The 19,978-nt window shown below is 42.1% G+C and overlaps 1 protein-coding gene across 2 annotated transcripts in view; it reads right to left on the bottom strand.

Annotated features, from left to right (window-relative positions):
- The window catches only part of LOC131027971 (uncharacterized), a 149,038-nt gene that overhangs the window by 68,855 nt on the left and 60,205 nt on the right, over positions 1 to 19,978 (bottom strand). For both annotated transcript variants that reach the window (XM_057958065.2, XM_057958064.2), the window contains exon 3: positions 16,796 to 17,065. In XM_057958065.2, the coding sequence (XP_057814048.2) occupies positions 16,796 to 17,065 (270 nt within the window). The remainder of the gene's footprint in view (positions 1 to 16,795; positions 17,066 to 19,978) is intronic.

Raw genomic sequence — 19,978 nt, 5'->3', positions numbered from 1 at the left:
GAGAGAAACAATCTGTTATCTTGGTGCATCACCTCTTTTATTTCAAACATTCTCTCTTCCTTTTACCTCTGCAAGTTGTTAGGATAGGCTTAGGAGTATGTTTTGAAGTGTTGAGTTGGTTCAACACTTGCACCTATTTGAGGAAGAAAGTCGGCCTTCTTCGGAGATTCAACCCCCATGCGCAAGGTCCCACACTTCGGGGTTGTTTCCATGTTTCACAAGGTTGCTGAGTTGATAGCTTAGCAAGGGTGAAAGCTTTTGTGATAACAGATCCCTCAAAGGGTTCTTGAGTTTTTTTTCAGTGATCTTGGGTGGTATTGGGAGCATCTGATTGCGACTAGGATTCCCCCAAGCTCATTAGTGACACCTAGGACCTAGTAGGTGGTCTTGTTCGTCGAATCAAGTCTTGCAACTTTAAGAATGGTCTTGTGTGACCCTACTCGCCTTAGTGAATTTGTCCTAGGGTTTGAGAGACCTTTCCTCTTGTTCAGTTGGAGTTTAGAGTGTTTAGTCTTCTTCTTGTACAGTGTTGATTAGTGACAAGTTGAATTAATACTGAGGTTTGAGCTTAATACTTGTTTGAGATGTGTATTTTCACACTTAAGTACTTCAAGAAAAAATATTTCCATACATTCTATGTGTATTTTGCTCTTATCATTTAGGGTTCCTTAGCAGGGCGTTAAAGTTATTGTAATATCCCTTGCTGATTATGGCTTCATAATGCTGGAGATAAGCTCAAGGGATATTGTCAAACAGTTGTCCTACAACCCTTAAACCTGTTGTTACTAAAATCTGATTGTTGTCTTGATGTTTGCAGCCCAAGGAATATGATCAAACTGTTTGAAGCACACTGAAAACTAATGTCAAAATGTTGTAGAGAGCATACAACAAGCTAACAAGAAGAATTTCACCTCAAATACAACTCAAATATGGAATGGACATTTTGACAAACATTTGGCATGCAACCTCAGATTGGAACAAACTTATAACAGCACATATAGAGCTTCACAACTGAATCGTTTTTTCAATGCAATCCTGAATTACAAATGATTTTGCAAGGGCCAAGACTCTTGGCATACAACAAAATTAGTTTCAGACTTTTCTGAGTAATAATGGCAGCTAATTAACTTCTGCATACAACTGAAAACTCAATGATAAACAATGCCAAATGAACATGGAATGAAGCACCCAGGTGTAGCGATGAAGAAGCAAGCAATATCACTCCACTATGTGCATTCACCTTGCCAAATCGTACCTTTCTTCAAATTCGCCCCTGTTCTGATATGAATGTCAATAATAAATAAATGCAGCAAATAAAGGTCTCCAAATTGGTATAGAAATGATTGTCAGGACAATAGCAATTGATTCCTCAAATACCCATAACCAAAGGATGCCTCCAAGTGAAGATATGAACAAAAATATGTGTCCAATGATGCCCTAGCAGCAGTATATCAGACCCCTAGAATTAATTATCAGCAAGCTAATAGCTCCTCCAAAATACTCCAAAATGATTGCTAAGACCTCCCAAGATGAATGCTCAAATACCCACAAAGAAACAACATCCAAAAGAGGCCATATGAACAATAATCGTGGCACTTCTCTAGCTAATGTGAATCTGAAAATTATTGAGATGAGACTCAGAAAATGGTATATGCAATCAGCCCTTAGATAGTAGAATTGATGAAGACTCCTAACACCAAAATTGTCTCCAATGCTTCTCCAAATCAAACCCTAGCATAATTTGGCCCTTGGCCACCAATTAAGCTCCAATGAGATGACTGAATTATCACCTCCCATCTGCAATAATCTCACCTAATAGTTTCACAGCCTCAAAATTGCTTAACCTATGAGAGTTATTGTTCCCAAAGGCTGAATAATGGCAGAAACCCTAGCTGGTTCCTTCTCCACACAAGAACTCAAAATCAAATATAACATACTGGATGCCAAGAAGTTGAGCTAAACCTCCTTTTATACTTTTCTAACCCATCATCTAGAAGCTTCTAGAAATAATATTATTTAATATTATTTCACTTAAGTGACTTTATGATATTATTTTAAATTAAGTCACTTTATTAAATAAATTAAATATAAAGTCATCTTTTAATTTTTAATTTATTTGACAACTTTATAAATAATTAACTTAATATTATTAATTAAAATAATTAATCAAGCTATCCATAAAAAAAATATCAATAATTTGGACAACTTAATTAATTAATTCTTCTTCAAAATGGGGACATTACAGTTATTAATTGAGAGGAAACATTAATGGAACCTATGCATATGTGTCCTTTGAGAGACTTTGTGAGGAGAGCTGCATGCAGATTTCAATCTGGTTTGGAAGCAATTATGTAGGCACTCCTTGGGCAAAGAATGCCCATGTGGCTTCAAGTCCATAGGGAAAGGTTTTAAGGGATAATTCCAAAATTGATGTTGTTCCTAATCTTGTTTGGCCTTCCCTTTTCATTAGGCTTTAAATTGAGGCTGAAATTGGTAATAAATGGCATATGCCATCTATAGGCAATAATTATAAAATTGAATAAGTTTGGATACTTTGCCCTTGTATCTGTCTAATAAAGAATGTGTTTTTGAAGAGTGTGTTATGAATAACAATGTGAATGAAATGAATGGACTTGACTATTTTATAATTAATATTTGTTTGTGTACATGTTGAATAGAGGCCATCTCATGTGGTTTCCATGTGTTCTTATGTATTTGTGGAATTTAGTTCCAAACCTATAGGACTCTATGTATATGCTCCTGAATCATTTGATTGTGATAAACTTATCTAGGTCCACTTAACCAATACTTGTGAACCCTACTATATAAGACCCCCATAAGTCTGAACCTCCAAAGTATCTGAGCAATGACAAGCAGTCATTGGACCATGCCAATGATTGATGTTTGGGATATTGCAACGAATTAGTCAGCATTCACCTAGTTCACAAAGGTGAAGGCTGCCAAAGGCTGCGCTAGTTATGATACGAAAAAGGTTCCATGGGCAATAAACTTACAATACAGGTAATGATAACTGGAGCTAACCATTGTATTGGGAGGGTTAGCATGAAGTCAGCCATAGCTCGAGGTGATCAATGCCAAGTGCTACCCATATTGTGAAGAAGACAGCTGAGAATATCAGGTCACAAGGTCATGTATGTTAGAAGCTACTTCTCCTTGGGTGTACAGACGTTTTCCCCATAGGGTGTCAGGTTAAGACATTGCATAAATGACAGAAGTACACAGAATATATGGAACTCGCAAGTGTTCTATTGATTCATAATAAGCTAGTACATGCAATGATAGCAATATGTTCGACTACAATAGCATGTCCAAAGATTGGAAATAGATACAATATAAAGGAGTCTGGTCAGTTACCCGGTGCCAACTGCTGACAACCGACGGGTTAACTGCCGATGCTAACACAATTTACCTTAATGCTTAATTACCCGACAACATCATTCCCCCAAAAAGAAATGTCGTCTCCGAACGACAAACAACCAAAATGGGAATGATGTACAAGCAAAACTGAAACCCAAAACAACAAATTACTGGGGAGGGCAAGAGGGTGTCCCTGAAGAAGAAGGGACCGTTGATGTCGAAGCCAACTGCACCCACAACCGCATCACCTGATCAGTTTGATAAGCAAGGTCCCGCTCGGCCACCAACTAGTGCTCCCGTGACCGCTTCACCATGAATACAGCCTCCATGAGTGCCTTTTGCTTCGCCTCCAACTCTGCCGCAAGGTTGGTAATGCGAGTCTCTGTTGTGGTCCTCATCTCTGACTCAACCACCAATGCTATTCTCACAGAGCTCAATTCTCTCTTCACCGTGTCCAGAACCTCCTTTGCACGGCCGGCTCGAGCCTACTCCTGGGCCAACTCCGTCTCCAACGACGGGATGCGAGCGGCCAGCTCCGCAGCTCTATCTGCTTGGATCTGAGCCTCTCGGAGTCGGTAATAGCCATCCCGCACAGCCTGCTCAATCTGTCTCCCCAAAGTCTGCACTCGACTCTCTCCGGCCACCTCCTGACACTGTGTCATGTCCCCTCCTGGATCGTTATATATATATGGAGAGAAAGAGAGAGACCCTAAATGAAGAAATTATTATTATTAATTAATATAATAATTACCAATGAATGATTATTTAAAATTTATTTATTTATTAAATATTATTATTTAATTATTATTTATTACTAATAATATTCTTGAAATATTCAACTAAAAAATAAATTAATATTATATTATACGCATAATGAATTGATTTCTAAAGCTTCCATATAAGTAGATTCTCCTTCACTTCAAGTATAATTGACGTTGATAGCTGTTTGTATCCCCTCCAAATGATATTACTCACGAACTTTAGAAACAATAGGAGATATTTGAATTATTATTGATTTTATTTCCACTTCAATCGTAAGAGGATATCAGAGACATCGATAATATGGGGCAGCAACTATAATATCACCATTGAGAAGTCACAACAACGATCGGCTAAGGCAGCGATCTGGTCCACGTCCTTGACATATCAGCGATTGCATACATGGCGTGGCTAAGATTAGAGAAGTAGTCGATATTGCTGAGCATCGATAATAACAGAGATCGAGGTGTAAGGATTTAACGATTATCATTGCCTATCATGGTGACTAAGCTACTGGAGATTGCCACCGATGGAAATCAAACATTCATCACATGAAACGAAGGCTTAAGTAAAGCGCATAGCATTAGTATGAATCAAATATTAGTATTACCATGACTATAGACGCTGAACGCAACTCCCTTACTGGACGTGATCATATGCAATTAGCAATTGTTACTCAGGGAATAACATTGAACAACTAAAATGATTAGTGGTTTAGTATGTTGAATGAATTATAATTAAGACACTAATTAAACAATAATCGGATTGTTAAGAATTTTATCAAAGGATGCGATGTCACTTGAAACAATAGTAATCCATTTACAAAGAGGTGTGATTGGTAAGAGAATAAGCTGCATTAAAAAGAGTTGCAACCCAGATCGCACCCCATCATGATATATTAAAGGAGATTGGAATATCATTCTAAGGGGGGAGGGAAGGGGTTCGTGGAGAAAGAGCAGTCTGCGAATAGCAAGGGAAGAGATAGGAACTGCAGGTTACGAAGAGGTAAGCAATGAATGAATGTTTTAATATATATATGAATAGATATAATTAAATGCATATTTTAATATATATGTTAATAAATGAATATTTATATATATATATATATATATATATATATATGTTAATGAATATAATTAAATGCATATTTTAATATATATGTTAATGAATGAATATTTTAATATATATATGTTAATGAATATAATTAATGCATATTTAATATATATGTAATGAATATAAGTAATGGATATTTTTAATATATATGTTAATGAAGGGCTTTTAGGTGTTAAGGAATATGTAAACATATGCTAATGAATATGTGAAAATATACTAATGAATAGTTAGAAATATACGTTAATAAATAAATGTGAGTATATGATAGTGGATGTTTCTGAATATATGTTAGGGAATACATGTTAGGTTAGGAACATGTAAATGTAGATTATGGAATGGAAAATAGTAATAAATTGTAAAATGTAATATAAATGTGATTGTATGATGGAGGCTACAGGGAGGAAATTCTCTTAGCCTAATGGAGGGATTATGATAATCCTTGGTAGGCAATATATACTGGATATCTATATGCATATATATATGGCTTGGTTGACTAAGTTCATCCAAGAAGGGACGGATTTGGCCGGTCCCCTCTGATGGACTTGGATGATGAGATGCATCATCCAAGGCAAGGAATTGACATATGGTCTTCCTTGGATGGCTTGGGTGTAAGAAATTACACCCAAGACAGAAATCGAATTCACCTTCGATTTCCTGGATGGCTTGGGTGTAAGAAATTACACCCAAGACAGGAATCGAATTCACCTTCGATTTCCTGGATGGCTTGGGTGTAAGTAGTTACATCCAAGACAGGAATCGAATTAACCTTTGATTTCCTGGATGGCTTGGGTGTAAGAAATTACATCCAAGACAGGAATCGAATTCACCTTCGATTTCCTAGATGGCTTGGAACCAAGATGGGTTCCAAGAAGGCGAGCTTCACAGCCGCCTAAGGACATATCAATGTATGGCATTCGTATCCTTTTTATTAGATAAGAAATGTGATTAGTGTTAATTAAGTATTTTAAGGTTAAATTACAAGTTATATATATATATATATATATATATATATATATATATATATATATATATTTGTTGTATTCTAACAATCGCTTTTGCAGGACAGTGATCTCTAACTAGTAGGGACATTACACACTGCCACTCTGCTCTCATCTCAGGTAGGTCTATGGACGGCCATCCCCGTGCCTCAAAGCACCTCTGGAATGCCTCTCCTACCCCCGTAGTAGCAAACTCACGTAGGCTCTCCAAGGTTGGTTGAACAATGGATTCCCCAACTGTGGAGGCTACCAACCATTGAACTACCCCCTCAATCTTAGCAAAAAATTGTGCTACGACAGTAGGCTGGGTCCTCCCTACACCTCCATCCTGAAGGCCCATCTGTGAAGGTATCTCCTCCTTGCCACTAGTGGGTAAAACCAACTCTGCAGGATGCTCCACCAACTCGACTACCTCTACCTGCGTAGGATGCTCCCCCAAATCAACTACCTCAGCCTGTGTAGGATGGCGAGGTGTAGCAGGTGGTGGCCCTACCGGAACTATGGGTGGGGCGACATACCGGTCCAACCATGTGTCTATGTCCTCCACTGCTTCCCCACTGTCCTTTGCCTGCCCCATGCCTTCCGTCCCTATTTCCTGTTCTGTGATAGGTGAGCGCACTGAAATACAAGGAGTGGTGGTCATTGCAGGTGTTTGCATTATAGGATAAGGATGCATCTGCCCGAATGCTGGAATGGCCGCCCCAGGAAGGAATCCCGTCGTCACCCCAGACGAGCAAAGTGGTGTCAATTCCCCGTCCACGTGCAGGAATGCTGGTGTTAATAACAACTGCCCTGCCCGAACCCCCTCTCCTGGAGGTCGTGCCACACCCCCTGCTGGCAGCCCACGGGTTCCACGTGTTACCTGGCCAAAAGACACTGCACAACCGCCCTCTTCCGTACCAAGGGTCCCTATCTCCACCTCTACTTCGGCCAGCTTCGAGAGTTGGAAAGTAGTGTCCCCTCCGGAACACCTCGATGTCTCCTCGGACTCCACACTCTCATCTGCACTACTCTCTGCATATCCTGATTCGGTGTCATTGGCCGACACCACCACCGGGACCTGCCTTCTTCTCTTCCTGCTGGTCTGACCCTCTCCACCAACCGTGAGTGCATCCAACTCTGTCCAATAGAAAATAGCTGGCTGTAAGGAATCAATGCAATCTCGTGGTCGCCACCCCCTCAGATTGGCCGGTACTTGTACTCGTACGGAGTCCAAAAACAACCCGATGGCATGGTATGGCATGTGAAAAACTTTGTGCTTCAGCATCAAGAAATCGTGGGCTCTATCCGATAACAAACTTGCCCAATCATATACCGTACCTTTCTTCAAGCCCTACATCGGTGCAATCATAGGTACTGTTGCATCCGACGCCCTACTTGCGCCAATTAATCGACTCTGCATCAAATCGAGCAAGCACTGCCAGATGCAAGGTTTCAGGAATGTTTTCTTTAACCCTCTGCCCTGTCGTGCTAGAATCCTTGCCTAGTCAGCTGTCGTCAAGTCATCCCGGCACATTTCTTTTAACAGTTGCGTTTTCCATTCTTGGGACATCTTCGTTGCATTTTTGTCAATCTTTCTCCCTTTATCCGAGATGCCAAAAACCCTCTCGAAATCATCCGGATTGAAAGAAACTATGATATCTGTATGCTGAAACTTAAATGACGACCTACGCAACTCTGGATCATAGGTTTTGATCATAGTGCGCAAGCATGGTTCAAATTCCTTAATAGAAAAGGTGGGCATTTGTACTGCGTCATGGACGCGTGCTTTGGTAAGGGCTACTTTTACCTCAATGTCGGTTGGGGTTAGGGCCATTTCCCACCATTGTCTGCACGTACTGCCAGTTAGTCCCTCAAACGTCACAATGTCTGGAGTGACTTTGTGCGTGCGTGCATCCTACACCACGGCCTTCCCCCGACTCGCATCCTGCTAGTCACCCATTGAATCCTTTCCGTGTTGTCCTCTTTGCTTCCTGGATTCCTGCAACCTCCTTCGCCAATCTAATTTCTTCAACCTTCTAGTTGCCTGCTCCATCAATTGAATTTTGTTTCCTACCTGGGGTTCAAATGCTAACCGTTCCTAGTGTCCTAACTGTCTTTTTCGCCAATTCCGGTATGGTTGTACAGCTACCTTAGTGTGTACGGCGCGACAAATTTTGCTCTTGTACGGTTGCAGGATGTTTCAACTTCTTTCCTTGATTATGCTCACGTACTATGGTCGATTCCGCTCCTCATGTATAGTGCTGGATGAAATGGTGTACGAAATATGCACCTGGTAATCAAAACATTTGTCAATTCAAAACCGTATAGACCTTTCTCTTTCCCTACGGATCGACTAATTTGCCATCGTATGGCCCTTTTACCTTCTTTTGACACCAATGACCATACGGAATTGTACGACTTTTTTTCTCTTTCCTGGCGCTTGTGTCCGTACAGAACTGTACGGAATTAAGACAGTTATTTCGCCATTTCCAATCTATGCCGCACTTTATTTTCCTTCATGTCTCCACTGACTAAGTCCCATTTTAATATTTGCTTAAATTAAAAACATTTCTTGTAAAAGAAATATCAAAAATGTTTTGTTTTTTTTTAAAAAAAATTTCACGGTCTGGGCGTTCCCGTCGTTCCTGGTACACCTTTAATTTCGAGTCGTTGACTGCAGCGGGTATTTCCTTGTCGTCGAGCGTCCACAGTTTAATGGCTCCATTCGCGCCGACTTCGCGAACCTTAAATGGACCCAGCCACTTTACGTTGAACTTGTCAGGCTTTATTTCATTGCGTCCGTTAAACTTCAGCACAAGTTGTGCGGGAGTAAACTGCATTCTTCGCAGGTGTTTGTCGTGCCACGTTTTCCGCCTCTGCTGTGCCATCTTTGTCGCCCACTAAGCCATCATTCGTCACTCATCCAATTTGTTCAAGGCGTACAACCACTCTGGGAGACTCTCTATGTCGCGTAGTCTGTTGTCAATGACGATCCGAAGACTCGGCACCATGAATTCCACTGGCACCACCGCTTCCTGCCCGAACATTAATTGGAAGAGGATATGTCCTGTGGTGACCTTATACGTTGTCCGGTACGCCCACAATACCAATGGTAAGCGTTCCTCCCAATCTTCCTTCTCCACTCCGCAAGACTTGTAAATCACAGAGACGATTATTTTGTTTGTCGCCTCGGCTTACCCGTTCGCCCAAGGATAGTAGGAGCTTGATAAGGAGTGGAATATCTTGAACTCCGACGTGAGTAACCGGATTATGTGATTGACAAAATGTCCTCCCCGATCACTCGTCAGTTGGATTGGAATCCCGTACCGTGTAATGATTTGCTCGTAGATAAACCTTGCCGTATTGACGGCCGAATTGTCTGGTAGAGCCCGTGCCTCGACCCACTTGGTCAAGTATTTTGTGGCCACCATGATGTATCTGCACCGTCGGGCTCGACTTGCCTTCAAAGGTCCAATGAAATCCAGCCCCCATAGTTCAAACAGTTCCTGGACATTGGATGGGTTGAGGGGCATAAAATCCCTCTTCAGCGGCCTCCCCGCCTGTTGGCACGTATCACAACTCGTCACCCACTCTCGGGCGTCATTGTGCAATGTTGGCCACCATAGCCCTGCAAATAGAACTTTCCTAGCCGTGGTGTCGGGCCCCATGTGCCCTCCTGTCGAGCCTTCATGTGCTTTCCATTAAACACCTTGAATTTCTTCCTCCAGGACACATTGCTGTAGGACCTGGTCAAGTCCCATTTTATACAAAAGGCCATTAATGAGTTGAAATGTCTTACTCCTTAGTACGAGTTTCCTTCAATCCCCTGGTGGCATCTCTCTAGGGAATTGTGATGTCGACAGATATTCCCCGATGCTTGTGTACCAGGCAGGAAGAACGCCAATGCGAAATAAGTGGGTGTCCAGGAAGTCTTCATTTACTCCTTCCGTTGGTTCCCCTGACTTGATTCTAGATAGCTGGTCGGCTATCACATGGCTTTTCCCAGGTCGTACAATAATGTTGAATGTAAACTCCTACAGCAGCAACAACCATCGGCTGATTCGCCCTTGAATGATTGGCTTATTCACCAGGTACATTAACGCCTGGTGATCCACATAGAATGTGAACGGCGTGGCCAGTAAGTAATGTCTAAACTTCTGGACGGAGTACACCATCCCTAGGGCTTCCCTATTTGTCGTACTCTAGTTTTTTTTCTGCCTTTGACAGGAGTCTTCTCGTGAAGTATACCAGGTGATCTAGCCCGTGATCACCAACCTACGCCAGTGTGGCCCCTATGGCAAAATTTGATGCGTTGACGTGTACATGGAACTCTTTGTCCCAATTCGGATATGTCAGGATTGGCGCACCTACCAACCGTGACTTCCGTTCTTGGAAGGCTTCCTCCTGAGCTATCCCCCATGCGTACGGTTCACCTCTCCTCGTCAGCTTGTCCAAAGGGTAGGATACTTAAGCAAATTTTTTAATAAACCGCCTGTAATACCCTATGTGTCCTAGGAAGGATTTGACTCCCGTGACATCCGCCAGTGACTCCATTTCCACTATCACCCGAACCTTCTCCAAGTCAGTCTTGAGTCCAGCCTTACACAATATGTGTCCTAACAGCTTCTCTTGAGGCACCATGAATCTGCATTTTTTGGGATTGAGTGCTAGGCGGGCTCACCTGCATCTCTCCATGCATTCGCCAAGTGCGGCCAGATGTGCATCTTGGTTACTGTAGATGGACCAGTCGTCAAGGAACGCCTTGAAGTTCCCTACTGACATCTTGTCAAATATGTGAAGGATTATCCGTTGGAATGTCGCTGGCGTGTTGCATAACCCGAACGGCATTCGGTTATGCGCGTACATGCCATCTTCCACTACTAAGGTCGTTTTTAATTTGTCCTCTTCGGCAATGGATATCTAGTTATACCCATAAAATCCATCCATAAATGAATAAATTTCATGACCGGCCACTTCCTCCAAGATGCTATCCGTAAATGGTATTGGAAACGGGTGCTTTATGGTGACCGTGTTAAGGCATCTGAAATCCACGCAGATTCAGATCTGGTTTGCCTCCTTTTTAAGGGATATCACTATGGGCGACACCCACTCGCTAGTCTGCACTTTAAAAATAATCCCGGCTTCGAGCATACGCTCGATTTCATCATTCACTCTTGCAGCATAGTTTTTATTCATTCTGTACGGCCTCTTCCGTACAGGTACGGCCCCAGGTACAAGTGGAATTTGGTGTACGCACAGTTCTGGCGGCACCCCTTTGAGGTCCTTGTACCTCCAAGCGAATACATCCTTGTATTCCATGAATATTTTAAACGCGGTAGCTTTTAGGATTGGATTCCAGTCGTCGCCAACCAGGATGTTCCTTGACTCCGCTTCAGTGCCGAGGTTTGTAGGTTTTATGGACTCTTCGTACCGGATTGATTTCGTCATGTCAAACCTATGTGTTGGTGCCTCGTTGACAGGAGCATCCCCTTCCGTGTATTCTCCGTACGCTGGCGGAAATTCATTTTCGTCCGGCTCCTCGTCAACCTGCAACATGGTGCACCCATACAGCAGCTCGTAGTCTTCCATTTGCTAGTGGAAGAGCCCATTAAGGGAATCGGCCTCATCTTCCGAACATCCTTGGATTCCCAGGACGCCTTCCTCATCCGGTTCCCTTCCGTACTTTCCTTTGTCAACCCTGCCCTCGCCGTCCGATTCTAATTCTGACGCGAGTTCTTCACTCACGAGTTTTGTTTTCAGGTCAATAATAAATTTTCGCCCGGCTTTCTCCATGGACAGCGTGTCACGCTTCCAGTTGTGAATCGCTCTGGCCGCCACCAACCACCCTTTGCCAAGAATGGCGTCATATCCTTTCTTCGCGAACAGAATCACCACGAAGTCGAGGACAAATGGTTATGTCACAGTGGTCACTTGTTGCGCCATGAGCGTTCCACGAGGTTTGATACCATGTTGATCCGCTCCCAGTAAGTTGAAGGTTGACGGCCACAGTGTCGGCTTGCCAAGCTTCTTCCACGTTTCTTCCAAAAGCACATTCACTCCCGACCCGCCGTCGACAATGGTGTGAGTCAAAATGGTGCCAAGTATTAACATTTCTACCACCGCTGGGTGTCGACCACTGTATAGTGTTGGGACCAATGGGTCTGTTGGTGTTCCGCCAGGAACATCCGTATTCCGGGTCACCCGACTCTGTGGAGTTACTTGCACCGTACATAGGAGTGTCGTATGTAATTGCGGCATCATTTCGAGGAGGTCCTTCGTCTTCACAGGTACTTCAATATGCAGCATTTGATTCAGGATATTTTCCACAACCTCATAGCGGGAAGTACTTGCCGCTTCTTGAGTGTTCTCTTGTGCCAACATTTCCTTCACCACTTCAGCCTTCGCCTCCAATGCCCGTTGCTTCTCCGTGCGAGGGTCCGGGTATGTGGCCTTCTTTGCCTGTGACCATGTGATTGCCAATACCCATTCCTCCGTCCTATCAATGTTGAGCAGGTTCACTCCAGACTTTGGGCAAGTTCCATCATCATGGTCTCTAGGCCCACACCATTTACATAGTTTTTGTGGAGTTTCTTCTAAGGTGCATTCCCTGGCAAAGTGGCCCCATTGATTGCAGGCTCGACACTGGATCATTGGTCGTCCCTTCACATCATATTGGATCCGGCTCCTATTATTATTGTTATTATTGGTCTTCCCCCCTCGCCGGTTGTTCCGGTATCTGCCAGATGATGCATTATTGTTGGCGGTTTGCGAAGTTCTGGCGGCCGGCTTCTCTTGCGTGAAGAGAACTTGTTGGCTCCTGGTTTTCATATTGTAGGGACATTCCTTTGTCAAATGTCCGGCAATCTGACAAATGTCGCAGAAAGCCTTCTTGGGGTAGGACCCCTTGGTGTGTCCGTCACTCCTACACTCCATACACCACACGTCGTTTTCTTCAGTCTTACTTGTACTCCCCTTCATGGCTTTGAATTCCTTCAGCATTCGCTCCATATCCTTTTGGAGCGCGTGCACCTTTTTACTTGATTCGCCACCGTTGTTGCTTTCCCTGACAGAGTCTTCATCATCGTCGGATGAGGATTTATTACTTTTCTTCTTCTTTGACGTTTTGTGCTCGCTCTCCAAGTCCATCGCCCTATTATAGGCATCGTCATATGACGTCGGGGGTACAATTTTCATCTTCTTCCGTAGGGAGGATTTCAACCCTTCAACGAACCATCGTTTCTTCAATCCATCTACCGATTGGCTTTCCATTTTACCTAGCAATTCTTTTAGCCTCAGGCTGTATGCCCATACTGTCTCCTTGGTACCTTGTTTGGCACTGTATATCTCAGCTACGATTTCATTGTCATCATGGAGCAACTGAAACAACTCCTTGAATTCCTTTTGTAGATTGGCCCATGTGGCCACTTTTTGCTTGTCAACATCGGAGTACCAATCTATGGCAACTCCGTGTAACGTGGCTGGGAACTGTCGTACCCAGTCATCCTGGTCCGTCAATCCATTGGCAAACCAAATAATTTCAAATGTACGGCAGTGTCATGCGGGGTCTTCCTTGCCATCCCCTGTGCACTTTGGCAATTTCTGTTTACTTGCCATCCATCCTTTGGGTTTTGCTACTCCTACGCCTCATGCGCTTGCGCCTACCAAACCTGTGCCTACTGAGCCTTCGCCTCCCGAGCCTACCCCTCCGGACGTTGGTGCTACAGAAAGTGGCACATTAGTGCCTGTCGGGTTACTTTGACTAAGAGGTTTTGATGACCCCGAACCAAACAAGTTACTTCTCATACCGTGCCCTTGTGTCTCCCGGACACCTTCGGCTGCAACGTTACCCTCAATCTCCCTGTTTTCGGTCTTGGTTCTCGTCTCCCTCTTGGTCTCATATCCTCTGAACAGTGTGTACAGGTCCACCGTACTTTCGTCGCCAATCTCTTCCAATGTGAGGGACAAATCCTCCAACCGTTTCCTCGTGGTTTCGATTAGCACAGATTCTTGGTCCTTGCCAGACCATGGCTGCCACTTTCACCACTTCCTTCCTCAACGACCTTTTTGAATCTTCTCCTTCGTTCGGCTTGTTGCTCAAGAATTAGTGCTCGTTGGGCAGCTTCCACGTCTCCTACGTATTCTTTTTTGTATTTGTCTTTATTCAACAAATTGGGCATTAATTCTACTCTTTCTTCATGGGTTAAAACAAGACATCAAATTAAAAAAACAGAACACTTTTATTACTTCATCCCTCGTACATAATGTATGTCACTGGCATACTCATTACAATGGGGGTGTTCTTATTTATTCTCTCTGACCGTCAGAGTTCATGTATTGCGCTCATCTTCTTGGCTCTCCCTAAATTCCCGTAGAATTTGCTGCCATCGGTTCTCTCAGTAGATGTCTTCCCTTCGGTTCTGGAGAGCCAAAAGTCCTTGTGCCAAAAGGTTAGGCAATTCGCTCATCAACCAATTCACAGCGGGGCTTACTCCGAGCGAACTCCACACAACATCTTCTGGGACATCTTTGGCGGTGGCTTCCCTCTGTACGTGTGTTTCGATTGCCACCTGTAGGATGCAGGAGAAATCCTACGTGAGTGTCTTTTCCCCCTCAAACAATTCTTCAGGTACTCTGTCAGGGTCACTCGTTCCTTCTAGTAATGGTTGTCCCATTATCCGTGTGCCATGTAGTATGTCCTTTTCCCCGTTGCTCCCAGGTTTTTACTTAGGCAACGGCGCCAGATATTTTCCCCGTAGGGTGTCAGGTTAAGACATTGCATAAATGACAGAAGTACATAGAATATATGGAACTCACAAGTGTTCTATTGATTCATAATAAGCCAGTACATACAATGATAGCAATATGTTCGACTACAATAGCATGTCCAAAGACTGGAAACATATACAATATAAAGGAGTCTGGTCAGTTACCCGGTGCCAACTGCCGACAACCGACGGGTTAACTGCCGATGCTAACACAATTTACCTTAATGCTTAATTACCCAACAACACAAACTTGTCACCAGTGACCTATGGGCAACTGAAGTTGGAATCCACCAAGCTAGATAGGTTCACTACTTGTAGAAATCTCACTGGTGCTTATATGACCCTTGGGATGGAGGGTGGACCCCTGATGTATTATGTATGGGATACATTGAATCAATTTGTCCCCCATATAAAAAATTGGGTGTTGATTCATCTCCCTTTCCTCTCACTATCATCTAATGTTGTTCCAAGCAGTATGGGATGCTTGCCATCATCATAGTAGGTGTAGAACATTGGGAAAAGGATGGGACCTATGGTGTAGAGTGCAATGCACCAACATTTCTTTTCTACCTAGGTGTACTAAAAGGGTAGGTGTTAGTCCTCATTGTGGATGTGTCAATCACTCACTATTTATATGTTAAGTCATTGATTGTGTACTTGTGTAAATGGTCTCAGGTTTTGTGCACATTGTTACTAATGTCGTCGATAGTGATGATATCAAGTAGTATGGGTTGCTTGATTGTTGCCACAGATGATGATGGATAGGAAAAAATATGGGACCCACAGCGTACTATGGGATGTACTAGCATTCCTTTTCCAAGTGAGATCTACTTATGATCTTATGCGATTGCGAAACAAGTAGTGGGATGATGCATGCAATGGGTTGCATCCATTTCCATTTTACCAATTGTCTTTTATGTGCAAATGTGATGTATTATGTGGATTGTTCACACTGGATATATGTGATGTATGTCAAAGCTAGTCAATGCATTATATGTGATGTGCATATGAACTAATCACTATTGTACTTGTGATGTGCGTATGAGCTAGTCACTATTGTACTTGTGATGTGTATGAGCCAATCACCTTGTGCATATGTGATGTATGCTCAAGACAGTCACTATGTCTGAACCTAGGATTATTAAATGATGACCCTTGATTTTGTGTGTTTGTACACTAAAGATTGCTATGTTATGGAACTAACACTTGACTAGAATGTAATATTATCATTCTAGTGTAACTAAACTTATACAAAGGCATAAGATTAATTAACAGTTGGATTAGAAAGAGAGACCAGAGATCTCATAAAAGAAAAGATGGTAAACTCTTTCTATCATTGGTGTGTGGACTACAAACGCTCTAATTTCCCAAAGGGGATATGTAGGCAAGGTCATCATGAATGAACCCTCGAGGTTTAGGTTTGGATCTAGGGATGACCCTAACCTTAAACTTACCACTTTTGGGTGTAAGCATATAAATGGTGACATTGAGTTATAGCCACCACAGTGAATAGAGAAGTTATGAAGTTGACACTTATGGATTAGTTGAAAGATGCTCGATTGATTAAGTAGATTATTGTGAATTAGAAGAAAAAAAAAATAGTAGAAACAAAGGGAAGGTTGTTACATTTTCAAATGCAAAATCAATCTCTTATTACAGAGGCATAGGTAATTTACATTTAACACTTCTAAAATGAAACATACTGCACTATTATTTTCAAATGGAATTATTAAGCATGCAATTTGACCATCAACACAGTCATGCAGATCAAAAATCTCTTATATTTGGTTTAAAAGTCACCTGCAATGACCATGCTTTTATTGTTCTGTCCCCACTCCCACTGTAAAGATATCCATCTTTAGAAATGGCTAAGGAATGAACTCCACTGTAACGCCAGTCTTTATGATCATACCATGTTATAACAGGTTCTTGTCTAGGGACAGTACCAATAGCCCAAACAAAAATGCATCCTCCATAATCACCACTGAAGCATAAAGACTGTTCTACATTGATAGTTAACGCCAGTATTCTGTGCTCATGTCCTCTTAAAGTCTGCAAATGAGAATAAGACTGCAAAAGGAAAAGCATCAATATGCTAGAAAAATGTAAAATAAACATGAAAGCAAGAAATGATTATCCATGTTTTACATTATTTCTTTCATTTTAATTTTAAGTACCAACATTCACTGGAGGTCAATGAACTACTAAAACAAGTACAGAAAAAAGAACATTGGATTGCCTATTAATTTAACACTAAAAGAAATGATTCTTCAAATTAATTATGTGTGCAATTCGCCCAATGCATAGTGGCAAGTTTAGTGGCATATGTGGAAATATAACCAATAGGGTGATTTCCCTCTGCATTCAGAAGGACAGCTCCGTCATATGATTGGGAGTTTGACCAATGTTCTATAGGCATGCTTGTGCTTACTTACATATATTAAAGTCGATTATTTTTCATATCCTCTGTACAGTCATGACAGTTTAGCACTTTGGTGTTTTTGTGTATCACTGGCTATTGTTCAGGGTCTGCAGTTTTGTCAAGTACACCATCAAAAAGATATTAAAGATCTTTGGCAGCATGGAAAGGCAATTTCTTGTCCATGGATATGTTTTTACTAGAATAATTCCAAGATCAATTTCATTTTATTAAGTATTTCACAATGGTACTAGTTATTGTAGAGATATTCATGGATATGTATTTAGTAGAATAGTTCCAAGATTGATTTCAGTTTATATGATAGTATGGAGTTAGCTTTTTTTTAATACCATTTGTATACAGGTTTTTTGGCAGCTTCTGTAACATGTTCGTACTGTATGATATGTGATTCTCACTGTTTGAGTTGGCAATTCAAGATCCTTTTACTTGTTTTATTCAAAGAAACGGGACTCGGACTCGGCTTGGACTCGGCAAGGCCCACTCGGACTCGGACTCGGGACTCGGCGTCAGACTCGGCTCCAGACTCGGCTGGACTCGGGATAGTGAAAAACTCAAGAAATTTAGAGATTTTTAAATATTTAAAACTTGTTTCAGACACCCTTTATTGAATACACCTTAAAGACACAATAACATCATCAAACTCGGCTCATTTGATTACATACACAAGTATACATCAATCACATAAGCATAAACGTAAATTGTAGCTGAAGAAAATAACAAACATAGATATATAAATATTGTCAAATGTATACAATATTACAAAACTCATGGAATAAAAAATCCATGTCATCATATTATCATCATCAAATGTTTCATACAAATACCAAAGGTAAATACAACTACAAGTCTATGGCTCAGAGGAACCTGCACCCTCCGGCCCCGGCCCCCTGCGAAGGCGTCTAAGGTAGGTCCTGGATGATTCGACTGCCATAACCGCTCCCCGTGACACCATGCCATGCTCACCAACATCAGGAACATCCGCGTCACTATCTGCCTCTGAATCTCCTGTCTGTGCTCGTGCTCTCCGCTCCTCGTCTGCCATGGCTACAGTCTCAACCTCTATATCTACCTGGTCAATCCAATCAGTGTCAGACTCGGAGGTTAAATTTTCTCTACTTCTATCGACGCAGTTTCCCCCCATATTTTTCGACGGGGATTTGGGGGCAGCGCCCCCAAGGTGGGGTCAAGGGGTAGCGCCCCTTACGCGCTCCCTGTCGCGATACAGGGCGAGGTCGAGTGGCAGCGCCCCACGAGGCCAAAAAAACTTATTACAAGTCTGAATTAGGGTTTCTTTGAGAGTCTTCCTTAGGGCCTGGTTTTGCTCTTGTTGCTAATTGGGTCTTGCTTGGTGAGTGAGTATCATTCTTGAAGGTCCGAGCTAGGTCAAGTTGGTGAGTGATAAAGTCCGGAATGTCAACCTGATCTTCAAATGCCCTGAAATTTGGCTAAGTTTGGAATGTCCTGATCCTGAAATTTGACTAAGTCTGGAAAACTGAAGAATCCTCCAAAAACTAGATTTTGCAATATAACTCCTGGAGGCCCAAAACCACTCTCAAACATCCTGACAGTATATATGGAATATAACTTAAAGTATAAGTCTTTGTTCTTTCTTATACTTAAATGTTATATTCCATAAAATAATCCTGACGGAGAGACCAAATTGTCAAATTTCGCTCCTGACCCTTCCAAAAAAACTTATTACTTTTTAAAATGTTTTTTTTTTGTCATTTTATTAACCCAGCCAGTAGCTGAGTCTGGGGCTCAGGACTCGCCGAGTCTGGCGATTTTGAGCCAAACTCGCCAACCCGGCGAGTCTGGCGAGTTTACTCCCCAGACTCGGACGAGTCCGAGTCCGAGTCCGAGTCCCTAGGACTCGCCGAGCATGACTCGTACTCGGACTCACCGAGTCCGGGCGAGTCCCGTTTCACTGGTTTTATTAGATAATTCCAAGGGGTTCTGTTTTGACACAAAGCAACATTCTAGGTTGTCATGTTCCCTTCTTGAGGTTGAGGACTTTTATTCTTTTTGGAGCCCAATTATTGCTTTATTTGGGCAAATTAGTATTACCTTTTGAGGCCATCTAAAAGGGACTTTTATGGCCAATGAATATTGTTAATAAAACATTCTTTTTATTTTATTTATTTTGGATAGAAAACATTAATTGAGGGCCCAAATTTGTAAATGACTAAAACGAAAAGCTAGCACCCCTTTATGAATCATCCATAATTGTCATCTGCAAAAATTCAAATTTCCAAATTAATGCAAACAAGGACAAAATCCCTTGGCTGCAATTTCCAGAGGACAAAAACCCTCATATCGATTTGGGGTGATTCCACTTCAAGGATTGCATTTGTATTCAAGGATTCAGCTGGAGCATTTAATATCCACAAGAAAATCTGAATTTGATCCAAATATTGCAATTTTTATTGGACCACATTCAACAGTTTGCATATTTTATTTGTTGTGATTTTCAGAACTATTGCAAGGCTGTTATTGTCATTTGCAGGGTCTAATCTCATTTTTAGGGGCTGCCAAAGTCAGAA

Source organism: Cryptomeria japonica, chromosome 5 (genome assembly GCF_030272615.1).
Source record: "Cryptomeria japonica chromosome 5, Sugi_1.0, whole genome shotgun sequence".
Classification (NCBI taxonomy): domain Eukaryota; kingdom Viridiplantae; phylum Streptophyta; class Pinopsida; order Cupressales; family Cupressaceae; genus Cryptomeria; species Cryptomeria japonica.
Note: the sequence above shows the minus strand (reverse complement) of the source record. Positions and strands in the feature narration are given on the sequence as shown.